Here is a 12,571-nt window from a genome sequence, read left to right on the forward strand (position 1 = left end):
TTTGGTTTAATTGTTGAAAGCAAGTTATGTTTCCTTTGTGTGTGTGGGTTGTTTTGTATTCTGGAATGTCATTTATCTTTCCTTGACATATTTATATTGATTATCAGTTTATTTATTCATTTCATTACGACCTACTTATATTTCCAATTACGTGGTATCAGGTGTTCTAGAAAGAGTAACCGTTTCATTATAGAGAGAGAGATGGGGTTTAACGTCCACTCGACACAGACCAGGTCATTTCGGGACTAACATATGGTTTAATTATTTTATTTCAATAATGCACTTGCGCGTAGGGGTCTTTAGCAGTGGTAGGAAACCGGAGGACCCGGAGAAAACAAACGAGGTTGGACAGGCGACCCTACTCCTTGTCATGTAAAACCGGGGATTCGAAACCACGCCAGTTGACTCAATGATACAGCGCGCACATGCTAATCATTCGGCCATCCAATGGTTAGCACGTGCGCGTTGTATCATTAGGTCTGTCATTGAGTCAACTGGCGGGGTTTCAATACACCGGTTGTATGTGACAAGGAGTAGGGTCGCCCGTCCAACCTCGTGGGTTTTCTTCGGGTCCCCCGGTTTCCCCCCACTGCTAAAGAAATGAAATGAAATGAAATGGGGTTTAACGTCCTACTGTTCTGCTCCTAAACTGGGCTAATGAAGACGGGCATACGCTATACAGTGTGCTATGAAGGAAATTTTGTCCGGGCAGCGGCGCTACGGCTTACTCTTACATCGAATTTCAACTGCCAAGGGATCTTTTACGTGCACACCAATGTGTACACGGGACCTCGGGTTTTCGTCCCATCCTAACGACTAGACAGCTGTCCTTGTCAGGACCTCCGTCCTGCATCATTGACAAGGGGAACAATGCTAAAGAACCCTACGCGTAAGCAAATTGTTGAAATAAAATTAAACCATATGTTAGTCCCGAAATGACATGTCGAGTGGACGTTAAACCCCATTTCTCTCTTTTTCTCTTGGTTGACTAGATGTATATCAAAAGGAAAATGTCATGGGTTTAACGTCCTCGTCCTACCCTACTGTTCAGCTCTGACTGGGCTAATGAAGACGGACATACGCCATAGAATGTGCTATGAGTTAACTTTTGCCGGGGCAGCGGCACTGTGGCCCACTCGAATTTCAACTGTCAGGGGTTCTTTTACGTGCACGCCAATTTGTACATGGAACTCGGTTTTTCGTTTTCGTCCCCTTTTCTCTCCAGCACCATAAGTGAAAATTAGCCTAGCTCAGCCAACATAGGAATTTAATGCGGAACTGCCAGTGACATAGGGTCCTTGATATTAAAGTTCAATTCGAAATAATATTAACAATCGAAATAATTCCTTAATATCGATTTCGATTTTTCATTCTTGTATAGAACGGGTGGTCTTGGTGGTCGTCGAATGGTCTGTCATTGAGTTAAGTGGCGTAGTTTCTGACTACACAGATATATTCCACGGGTCCCCCGGTTTCATTCCACAGCAAAAGACTTCCATCCACATGCTAAATATTGAAGAAAAATTGAACCATGTGTTAGTCTCGAAATGAGCTTGTTTATATCAAGTGGACGTTTAAAACCATTTAATTCTCTCTATTTAACAGGAAAGCTGATATCAGGATCTCGGACCACCGGAAAACAACAATAATCCATAGATGCTGTGCTGTTCCTAGTCCGGATTATCTAAAAACAATATTTAAAGTACTTCCGGATATTCCGTTATCCGTGGTAAACATGCCGGATGCAGAAGGCGCCTCAGCGGTGATCACGGCGTGTCAGAATGGTAATTTCGAACATTTAAAGATACTGGTGGACCGAGGAGTGAGTACTGCTTTCATATGTCTAGTTCTTAATTAGAACTTCTATAATGCCTTACATTTTAAGGTCATTGAGGAGTCTGATTCTAGCGTCTTTGGATTAAAGTCCTTTCGGTAACAACACAAGTCACGAGAGAGAGAGAGAGAGAGAGAGAGAGAGAGAGAGAGACAGAGAGAGAGAAGGGGGGGGGTACCCCAACGACCAAATATACAATTCATTGAGAATCTCTGTTGTCGGCTGTCATTCTCTGCTGGCTGACCTTTGTACCTATACTTATTTACATAATTATAAATTTATAATCATTGTTGTGCAATGTTTATGTATATTTTATCTTACTGTATCTTCGGTGTATTTATCAATTACCATGCCTGTGACTTATTTGGATGGTCGAATGGTTAGCACGTGCGCGGGGTATCATAAGCTCTGTCATGGAATCAACTGGCGTGGTTTCTATTCCCCGGATGTATGTGCAAGAAGTATTTCTGAAATAAAATTGTACCATATGCTAGTCCCAAAATGACCTAGTTTGTGTCGAGTGGAAGCTAAACCTCATTTCTCTCTCTCTTTGTTCTTTTTTTTACATTTTACTGTGTGTCCCTTGTACCACTGGTCGACCACCCCGGTTTTAAACTATAATTATATTCTGTTTGTTTATTTGTACTAGGCATCTGTGTCTCTCAGAGATAAATGTAAAAGAACAGCTCTTCATCACTGTGCTGATAATCTAGAAGATACTCGATGTGCCGAGTTGGTACTCCGTAAAGATCCCTCATTATTGAATATAGAGGATTATGAAGGGTTGAACCCGCTCCACCTCGCCGTTATAACTGGTAACATACCTCTTATAAGACTGTTGTTAAAACGAGGCGCTGACCTCACGTGCCAGGATCACGCTAAACACACGGTTGCTCATTGGGCAACGGGTAAGTAGAAATTCCAAAGTGCATGTTCTTGTGATTTAAGGCACGTTTCAATTGACGTTAATGGTCTGTCAATCAAACTGTTTTGAAGACAGACGCTCTTGTTTTGATTGCTGAAATTGAAAAGACAATTGCGAAGAATCTAAGGAATTCCCAATCACCGTTCCTGTAATGGCATGCACGTATATAAGAACCCTTGGGACTTGGTATTCGCGTTGGTGACATTTTACATTGTGGGTTGCGGAATGGGGGCCTTGATGACATCTGGCCATTTGAAAGCGCCGAACAAGAACACGTGATCTACCAAGAATTCGTTGTCCAGGCATTACCGCTAAATATAAATTATATTATACTATACCCATGCTAAATATCAATACGGGACGAATTCGGTATTTATTCGAATAAGGAAGCCACGGTGGCTTAGTGGATGAAGATAGCCAGCTGGTCCGGCGTTCGACACCGTTCTTGACCGAGAAAGTTCCAGTTGATTATCCGGTGTTATCTGCCTTCTACGGGTGGTGCATTACGAAATACCTGTCAAGGAACAGTTTCTAGTCGCTCGGACAGGGCGAATAGTCGAGGTTAAGAGTAGATGCTGCAGTGCACGCAAAGGATAGATGCAATTCGATCTGGAGTAAGCGGAAACGCTGCTGTCCAGGCAAATTTCCCTCATAGCACACTAGATGACGTATGCTAGATGGGTAAACCCTGTTGTATTTCATATATCTGAATATATTTCATTATCTGAATGTATTTCATTATCTGAATGTATTTCATTTACCAGAATGTATATCAATTATCTGAATGTATTTCAATTGTCTGATTGTATTTCCCTCTGTTCTTATCTAAATATCTTTTGTTCATATTTGCAGTGAGGGGTCTATCGGAAGTGCTAAGAATCTTAATAAAATATGGTGCTAATATCCACACTCCGGATGCGCATAAAGCATCTCCGTTACATTACGCCGCTCAGGTAGTAGAACCGGATGGAACGCAAGAAACGTGTGAAGACGGAACAGATGTGTTACGGATGCTGCTACAACATGATTCAGCAGTAAATGCTAAAGATGATGATGGGAGAACACCGGTACTATGGGCAGCCAGTGCAGGTAAATTTTATATTATGTATTAATATAATATAGACAAAATATGATTTATTACATCGAAAATTTACAAGAGTGATTTCCCCTGTTACCCAACCAGCTAAAATCATACTAACAACTTGTGCTTAAAGTAGCTAAGTCTCTAACTCAATATCATCCCAAGTCTTTGACATTGAAAACACGGGTTATTTATCAGTTTAATCAATAATGATGTTGTGATCTTACCGGGAAAAGATGAAATTCTGATATTCAATATTTAAGACAAAATAAACATTTTACCATTGGTACACGAATCGTGTACCATAATGCGTTTCAGCGACATTTATAACAAGGAACTCGAAGAACGAGGCTAGACATATTCCACAAGTCATGTCAAACGGTGACAACATATTCTTATCGGGAGAACATTCGCAATAAATACTATCGGTGTAGACTGGAATCACCAGATGCTAGAGATTGCCATTCGATCGAGACTTCTGGCGTATTTCGCCGAATATATTTGATTTGAAATTAGGGTAAAAACGGAAACGATTGAATGTAAATCAGTTCATATAAATTCATATTATAATATTATATGCGTTGCGACTCATTGGTATCAAATTCTAGATCCCAATTATTAGCGATTTAGCTCCTTTAATTGAAGGTTAATCGTAGCATAACTTCGAATTATATCATTTTAATCAGATAGAATCACAATAGTGTCCTTCAATTGCTGTAACGCTAATCGACCATCAACCAATGGTCTAACCACCCAATATATACTTATATGGAAGATAAAATGAAGGTAAGAATTATTTGCCACTGTAACGAAAGTCGGGAAATCGTTTACTTCTAACGTAAAAACATGTTTTATTATCTGTATTTTCCAGGTAATACAGAAGCCTGTATAATATTGATAGAAGCTGGAGCTGATGTTAATATAGTAGATAAACACGGATTAACAGGTTTGTTTATCATAAATAAAGTCTACAATATATCTCAAGACAATGATAATCTGAGTCGTCAAGAGCTGCGGTGGGCGCTATGGCAAATGCCGGTTAGTGCTAAATGATAAGGTCAGCTCAATTATTCGCCATAGGTCAGGAGATGTAAACAGGGCTAACCCTGGACCTACCCCATGTCATCGCCCTGGTAAAAACAGAGAATTGACCGTTTATATAATTCTGTACATTGATCTCAGACTTTTAATTCATATGATAATTTCAGCTGTGCATTGTGCTGCGAGCAGGGGTCACACAGCAATACTACATTGTTTAATTAAAGAACACAAAGTAAAAGTAGACAGCGTAGATAGAAACCATTGTACAGCTTTATTCTATGCTATAACATTAGGAAATATGGAGTGTATGAAACTATTAATAGAACTTGGTGCTAATCTCTCTCATCTTGATACTAGAGGCAGAACGTGAGTATCTATTTCCTTATTTATCCGGATCCGCCGTGACTCAGTGAGTAAGATGCCGGCTCAGTAACCGCTGGTTATGCCGGTTTCTTAGTGACAACGTTGGGTAATATAAAATGGGACCACGTTAAAGCGTTGGGTAATATTAAATGGAACATTAGTCTTAACGATGGATAATATGAAACAGGGAATTAGTCAAAACGTTGGATAATATGAAACAGGGCATTAGTCAAAACGTTGGGTAATACGAAACGGGGCATTAGTCAAAACGTTGGGTAACATTAAACGGGACATTAGTCAAAACGTTGGGTAATATTAAATGGGTAATATTAAATGGGGCATTAGTCAAAACGTTGAGTAACATGAAATAGAATAAAAAAAAGTGGATATACATCGATTGTGAATTGACGCTACAATGATATCGAACAAATATTGAAATGAATAAGTGAACGCTCTTGAAAAATGCTTTGGATTTTTGATTAGTTAATCGAGACTATATGAAATTATTTACATCTATTGTCTTGGTGAGAGTGATAATACCACTTTAATACACCCCGAAGTTATACCGCTATAATACAACCCATATGTACAATGTGTTTAATTGCCTTTAGTTCTTTGTTAAATCTGGCTCGCTAGCCTGGAGGTCGGGTGTCCGACCCCTGCATTGGCCGAGAAAGTTCATTCAGATTTCCCGGCGTGGTTCTCCCTTGTCAGTGATGCAGGATGGAGGGCCTGACAGGGACAGCTATCTAGTCATTCGGATGAGACGAAAACCGATGTCCCGTGTACAAATTGGCGTGCACGTAAAAGATCACTTGACAGTTGGAATTAATAGTAGGCCGTAGTGCCGCTGTCCGGGCAAAAATTCCCCTCATAGCACACTGTATGGCATATGCCCGTCTTCATTAGCCCAGTTCGGCGCAGAACAGTAGGACGTTATACCCCATTTCATTTCATTTCTTTGTTAAATGGTCTAATGTCCCATGTACAGAATGTGTTGACTAATGTATTTTTAAAAGAAAATATAAGTCAGTAGTATATACACGGACTGTAAGCCTTTCTTTAATATATTATTACTTATATTATGATATCAAAGCACACATGTAGAACCCGGAGAAAACCCACGAGGTTAGACAGGCGACCTTACGCCTTGTCACGTACAACCGGGGAATCGAAACTACGCCAGTTGACTCAATTTTGAAAGAAAATATATATCAGCGGATTATATACTCATTGTTCAAATGATATTAATTATATTATCAGGCCCCGAGTTATCAAAGCATTCTCAGACTTAAAGTAGCTAAGTCTCTAACTCAATATCATCCAAATTCTTCGACATTGAAAACACGATTTATTTGTCGGTTTAAATCAACATTGATATTGTGATCTTACCGGGAAAGGATGGCCTTCTGATATCCAATATTTAAGACAAAATAAACATTTTACCATTGGTACACGAATCGTGTACCATAATGCGTTTCAGCACTATTTTTAATAAAGGACTCGAAAAATGAGGCTAGTCATATTCCACAAGTCATGTCAAGCGGTGACGCTATATTCTTATCTGGAGAGCATGCCCAATAAATACTATCGGCGTACACTGGAATAACCAGAAGCTAGAGATTGAAATTCGATTGAGAATACTGGCGTATGTCGCCGAACCTCACTGATTAGAAATTACAGTAAAAAAGAAACCTTGAATGTAAATCAATTTATATACATTCATATTACATTATTGTATGCGTTGCGACTCATTTACTCAGAATTGTTCGCCTTATTTTAACTAAAATATAGCTTTTTATAAAACTTTTGTTGTTTAAATGTATCCAATACACCAATAAGCAAATATGTGCAAAGATTTGTGTTTCTCGATCAAGGATATTTCTCATAAACAGTGATTGAAAGTTCAGAAAATACCTAAACATACATTATGCAAGAGCTAAATCTGCCAATTACAGGTCTTTCTTTAGGACTGAAATGTGATCTCAATTATTAATTAGACATTAATTAACTTATCCAGACCATAGTCAACTATCGATGGCATCGCTAGCCTGCGAAATTTACTGGATTATGATCCCATTTGCTGCTCGACTTCCATTCATAATTTGATGATCAAATGGATGATCGAGACTATGTTTTTTATCGTACAGACTTTAGTAATGATGATCTAGGCTAGGCCGAAATTTCAATCGCTTAATTCTCGGTCCATAGTGGATCAATTTGATTGAAATTTTCAGAAAATTACCTTTACATTATCTAACACACTAACACTATTTATGGAATAACAATCACTGGTTTATTAACATGCAACGTTTGATAAAGATGAGAGTATCATCGTTGAAACGTTGCATGTTAATAAACCAGTAATTGTTATTCCATAAATAGTGCTAGTGTGTTACTGTTCAATTACTAAATGCCACTTAAAGTTTACATTATCTAGTTTTTAACAATTTTAGTGAGAACTGCCAACTCTTTATCTTACCTACCATAATGTATCTTTAAGTCTGAGAATATGTTTTGTGAACTCGGGGCCGGGGTGCACTATCAGGTTTTAATATCAGTGCATAGTGTATACATGAATAATACATGTACAAGTGTCGGTTGCTAGAGTCGATTGATAACAATCATAATATATATATATATATATATATATATATATATATATATATATATATATATATATATATATATATATATATATAGAAATATATTAAATATACAATAGTAGAATGTCTCCCAAATACCTTTATCTATATATCTAATACAAAGTCAGGTAATAGTCCAGGTGAAAACATTATAAAGGGTACAATATGTTTCTATATAAATCTTATAGTCGTGTCTATTCATGCCGTATCTAAGTAGATAGCTTTCATTTTTTATACCAGCATTTTCACCTGCCAGGTTCCTAATATTCCTAATACTCGCTATTGTGTTACTTCCGAACGACTAGACAATGTTCTTTGCCAACCCCTCCGTCCTGTACGACTGACAAGGGGGGGGGGGGGGCGACATCTGGATCGAACCGAGATCTTCTAGCCAAAGAGCGAACGTCTTATTTACTAAGCCATCCCGGCGCCCTCAATGTATATGAATGGTAATCATGGTGCATACAATTCGACATGGGTGGTTGGGTGCCCAATAAGGGTGGTTGAGTGGCCAAATAAGGGTTGGGTGGTCAAATAAGGGTGTTTGGGTGGTGGTTGGGTGGCCGAATAGTCTAACGCTTGCGCTTTAGAGCCTAAGTCTGTCTTTGAGTCAATTTGAATGGTTTCGATTCTCCTCTTTTGCGTGACAAGGAGTTGGGTCGCCTGTCCAACCTCGTGGGATTTCTCCGGGGCCTCCGCCCCCTCCTCCGCACGTAAAGGCCCCTACGCGCAAGCGAATTACTGAAATAGAATTATAGATGTCTTTCTGTCGTTTCCATTTTATGAATTTAAAGTTTATATTCAGTCTTTGTGTGTATGAAATGCGCCAAACCGATTAGTATCTCATTATAAATGATATACTAATTTGTGAATATGGCGGTAATACAGGGCAAGGATCTAATCTCAAGGCAGATAGTTCTCTGTTTCAAGAATGTAGATCACTCCTGTCGTGTGACGATAGCTCTGTCTAAGAAGTATATTTTTTGTTGTTGATATGAAAAGAATTAATTATATACAATATGTATATGTAGGTATTACTTGATATAGATAGATGTGTATACATATATATAGTATATATAATCGTCTTACTTAACGGACCGGTCAATATCATATCAATGTGATTGGATACAAACAATATTTAAATTCATTTCATTTAAACCAGGATACATTATTATAAATAGTAAGTATAGTTCTAGTTTCATTTTGAAGATTTGCTCCTGGCTCGCTAACCAGGTAGACCGAGATTCCAATCCCGGTTTTGACAGAGAACGTTTCCCGGAATTTTACATTGTGGTTTTCCCTTATCGGATCCCCTGTGTTCGCGTGGACATGCACGTAAAAGAACCCCTGACAGTTTGAATTCGAAATAAGAGTAGGCAGCAGTGCCTCAGTACGGGCAGCTTAGCACTTACAGCACAATATATTGCAAATACAGCTTATTTGTCAGTTTAAATCAACATTGATGTTGCGTGATATCCAATATTTAAGACAACATGTAACATTTTAAAATTGGCACACGAATCGCGTGCCAGAATGCTTTCGAGTAACATTTGTAATGAAGCGACTCGATAAACGAAGTTAAACATATCCCACAGGAGAGTACTGCCGGTGTAGACTTGAATAATCAGACGCCAAAGACTGCCATTCTATATGCACTCTTCGCGTAAGTCGCCGAACATTACCGATTATAAATTACAGCAGAAACAGAAACGATTGAATGTAAATCAGTTTATATACATTCATATTACATTATTATATGCGTTGCGACCCATTTGTGTCAATTTCTAGGTCTCAAATAATAGCGATTTAGCTCCTTTAAGAAGCAGTTTATTCATGGTATGTCAAAATTCAACCATTGACTAAATACAATATCCCCAATGCATTAGAGTCAGATAGTATCTCTTTCAACAAGACAATCGATGTATTTAATCTTAAAATAACCCTCAACTTGTTATCCCAAAATAAGAAGAGTCGTAGGTAAAGGAAACGTGGGGGGGGGGGGAATGTTACCCGTTGTATACCCGTAACAGTAGAACTACAAACTACATGTTATTCTCAAAATGACCGAATTATACTATTGGCGAAATATTTAACTTCTTTTTATAGAGGTTAGGCTGATATCGCAGATAAGTGATTCCTGGGAAAATTGCAAGAGTTGCCCCTGCAGTGTGTAAAATAGCTTCATTTAACGTCCGCGTACACCGAAGTGATATCGCACACAAGGGCATCGCCGTAGTATGTTGTATATGAATTATTAACAAATCTTAGCCACTTAAAAAATCTTAGCCACTTCTCCCTTTGCACACGTAGCCATAGAAATAAAAAATACCGAAGTATTTTGTGTTGACGAAATATTCCTTCCTATTAACCAAACACTGGCCTGTGTGAATATAAAACATCTTAAAGGCATCGATTGACATGGACGTCCTAGTTTGTGAACCAGCTCATTACTAACTGACCCAACTCAGTTCTTATCAGGGGCGTGTCTTTAATTTGAGCAGCAGGGGGTCCAAATTGTTCGGTCGTGGAGAACTACCCGCAAATTTGGGAAAACCAGAAGCTTTGAGACAATATTCATGCTCATAATTAGGTGGACCATTGATAATTCTTATCAAACATATTAACAAAAAACAAACAGAAAATTAATAAACAAATTGCTAATGATTTTGTTTCAGGCCAGCTCATTGTGCAGCTGGTAAAGGTTCGACAGAAGCTCTAGATTTGTTGCATGCACGTAATGTTGATCTATGGAAACGGAGTATAAAGGGTGATCTCCCCTTACATGAAGCAGCTCTAGCAGGTCATGTTGGTAAGATAGGGTTTTCTTTATTCTACCTGGTGGGTTTTTGTCAGGGTCATCCGGTTTCCTCCCATTCCTTATAAGCGAATTATTGAAGCACAATTGCATCATGTTAGCCTTGAAATGATCTAATTTGTTTCTAGTGGACGTTAAACCTCATTTCGATCTCCCTTTTACCGGATCGTGGTAGTCATGGAAACTGGGTCTTCTACAAGAGCGCTCTTGGCAACAAAGTTCGGGATGTATTAACAATGAGGTCCTAACTAGGGCGACCTCCAATATATTAACCTCAAAACCACAAGGATATAAGTTATACACCATTCTTAATAGTCACCTGTCCAACCTTGTGGGTTTTCTCCGGATCCTCCGCCCCCCCCCCCCCCACACGGCTAAAGACCCCTACGCGCAAGCGAATTATAGAAATAAAACTGAACCATGTGTTGGTCCCTAAACAACCGAGTGGACGTTACCCCCCCCCCCCACCTCTCTCCTGAAAAATCTGCTTTGATTGGTAGAAATTCCGACAGCATCTTCATATTCATCATCATCATCATTGAATATATATACCAAATCACAACAAACGATTGTTGACCAATCAATTGAGATGATCTAGAAAGCTTAATAAATACTCATCTTAAGTAAAATTAATTAAAGAGATACAATGGACTTTAAATTCAGGGGGGGGGGGGGGTGGATGGCTGAATGGTTAGCGTGCGCGCGCTGTATCATAAAGTCTGTCATTGAGTCGACTGGCGTGGTTTCGAATCCCCGGTTGTACGTGGCAAAGAGGAGGGTCGCCTGTGCAACCTCGTGGGTTTTCTCCGGGTCCTCCGGTTTCCTCCCACTGCTTAAGACCCCTACGCGCAAGCGAATTATGTAAATAAAATTAAACCATATGTTAGTCCCGAAATGACCTAGTTTGTGTCGAGTGGACGTTAAACCCCGTTTCTCTCTCTCTCTCTCTCTCTTTAAATTCAGAAGCCGGGGCTGCTGGGTACCTTCGGTGGTAACTTTATATAATTACGTTTAGTTGTTATCTTCTATTTCAGACGTTGTAGCCTTTTTATTAAAGAACCGCCCAGCTGATAAATCTGTGGATATATTGGATAAGGCTGGTAGATCGTGTCTACATTTAGCTGCTCTAACTAATAACGTCTGGTTATGCAAGTATTTATATGACGCTGGTGCTACTATAAATCTCCTCATGAAGTCCAAGGTAAACAACTTTAAAAAAAAACCCAACATTTTCCAAGATACACTGTAGTTATCATGTTGGCAAAATAGGCCATGATTTAAACAAGATGTTTATACGAGTAAAGATAGGTTTTAGACATGATCAGAGGTTGTAACCATAGGCGTACGAGCTGGGGGGGGGGGGGGGCTGGGGGGCACCAAATGCTGGGAAAATTTGGGCACACAATTGTACTTTGTAAAAGTTGTATAAAAAAATATTGCGTTCTTGAATGTGTCCAATTTAACAGCGAATTTATTATTATTATGTAACATACTAAGAACCTAACTACATTTTTTGGGCACCATCCACCACCGCCCCCCACCCCAGTCAAAAATTTCCCCGTACGCCTATGGTTGTAACTCGAGTCCCGAAACTCAGACTCGAGTCAGCGTGGTTTCCCCTTGTCGATATCGATGCCATCGGATTCCATCGTGGTTTAGTGGATTTGAATCCGTTTTGTTTTGATGAAATAACGGTAAAACTAGATAATCATAGAAACAAAGGTTATGACGATCGAAGCTAGCCCAAAATTAAATCGCTAATATCTGGGTTCAGAGTGAAGCAATTTGACTAAAATTTTCAGCATATTCTCTTTTTCAGTATCCATTTCTTAACTATAATGGCGAGAGCCGTCAGCTATTTATCTAA

General features: G+C 39.0%; 1 protein-coding gene across 2 annotated transcripts in view; it reads left to right on the forward strand.

Moving 5' to 3' along the window:
* The window catches only part of LOC126821750 (serine/threonine-protein phosphatase 6 regulatory ankyrin repeat subunit B), a 35,370-nt gene that overhangs the window by 13,380 nt on the left and 9,419 nt on the right, over positions 1-12,571 (forward strand). For both annotated transcript variants that reach the window (XM_050550237.2, XM_056101329.1), the window contains exons 4-10: positions 1,606-1,822; positions 2,484-2,742; positions 3,612-3,848; positions 4,712-4,786; positions 5,049-5,247; positions 10,565-10,698; positions 11,739-11,905. In XM_050550237.2, the coding sequence (XP_050406194.1) occupies positions 1,606-1,822; positions 2,484-2,742; positions 3,612-3,848; positions 4,712-4,786; positions 5,049-5,247; positions 10,565-10,698; positions 11,739-11,905 (1,288 nt within the window). The remainder of the gene's footprint in view (positions 1-1,605; positions 1,823-2,483; positions 2,743-3,611; positions 3,849-4,711; positions 4,787-5,048; positions 5,248-10,564; positions 10,699-11,738; positions 11,906-12,571) is intronic.

The sequence above is a fragment of the Patella vulgata genome, chromosome 5, assembly GCF_932274485.2.
Source record: "Patella vulgata chromosome 5, xgPatVulg1.2, whole genome shotgun sequence".
NCBI lineage: Eukaryota > Metazoa > Mollusca > Gastropoda > Patellidae > Patella > Patella vulgata.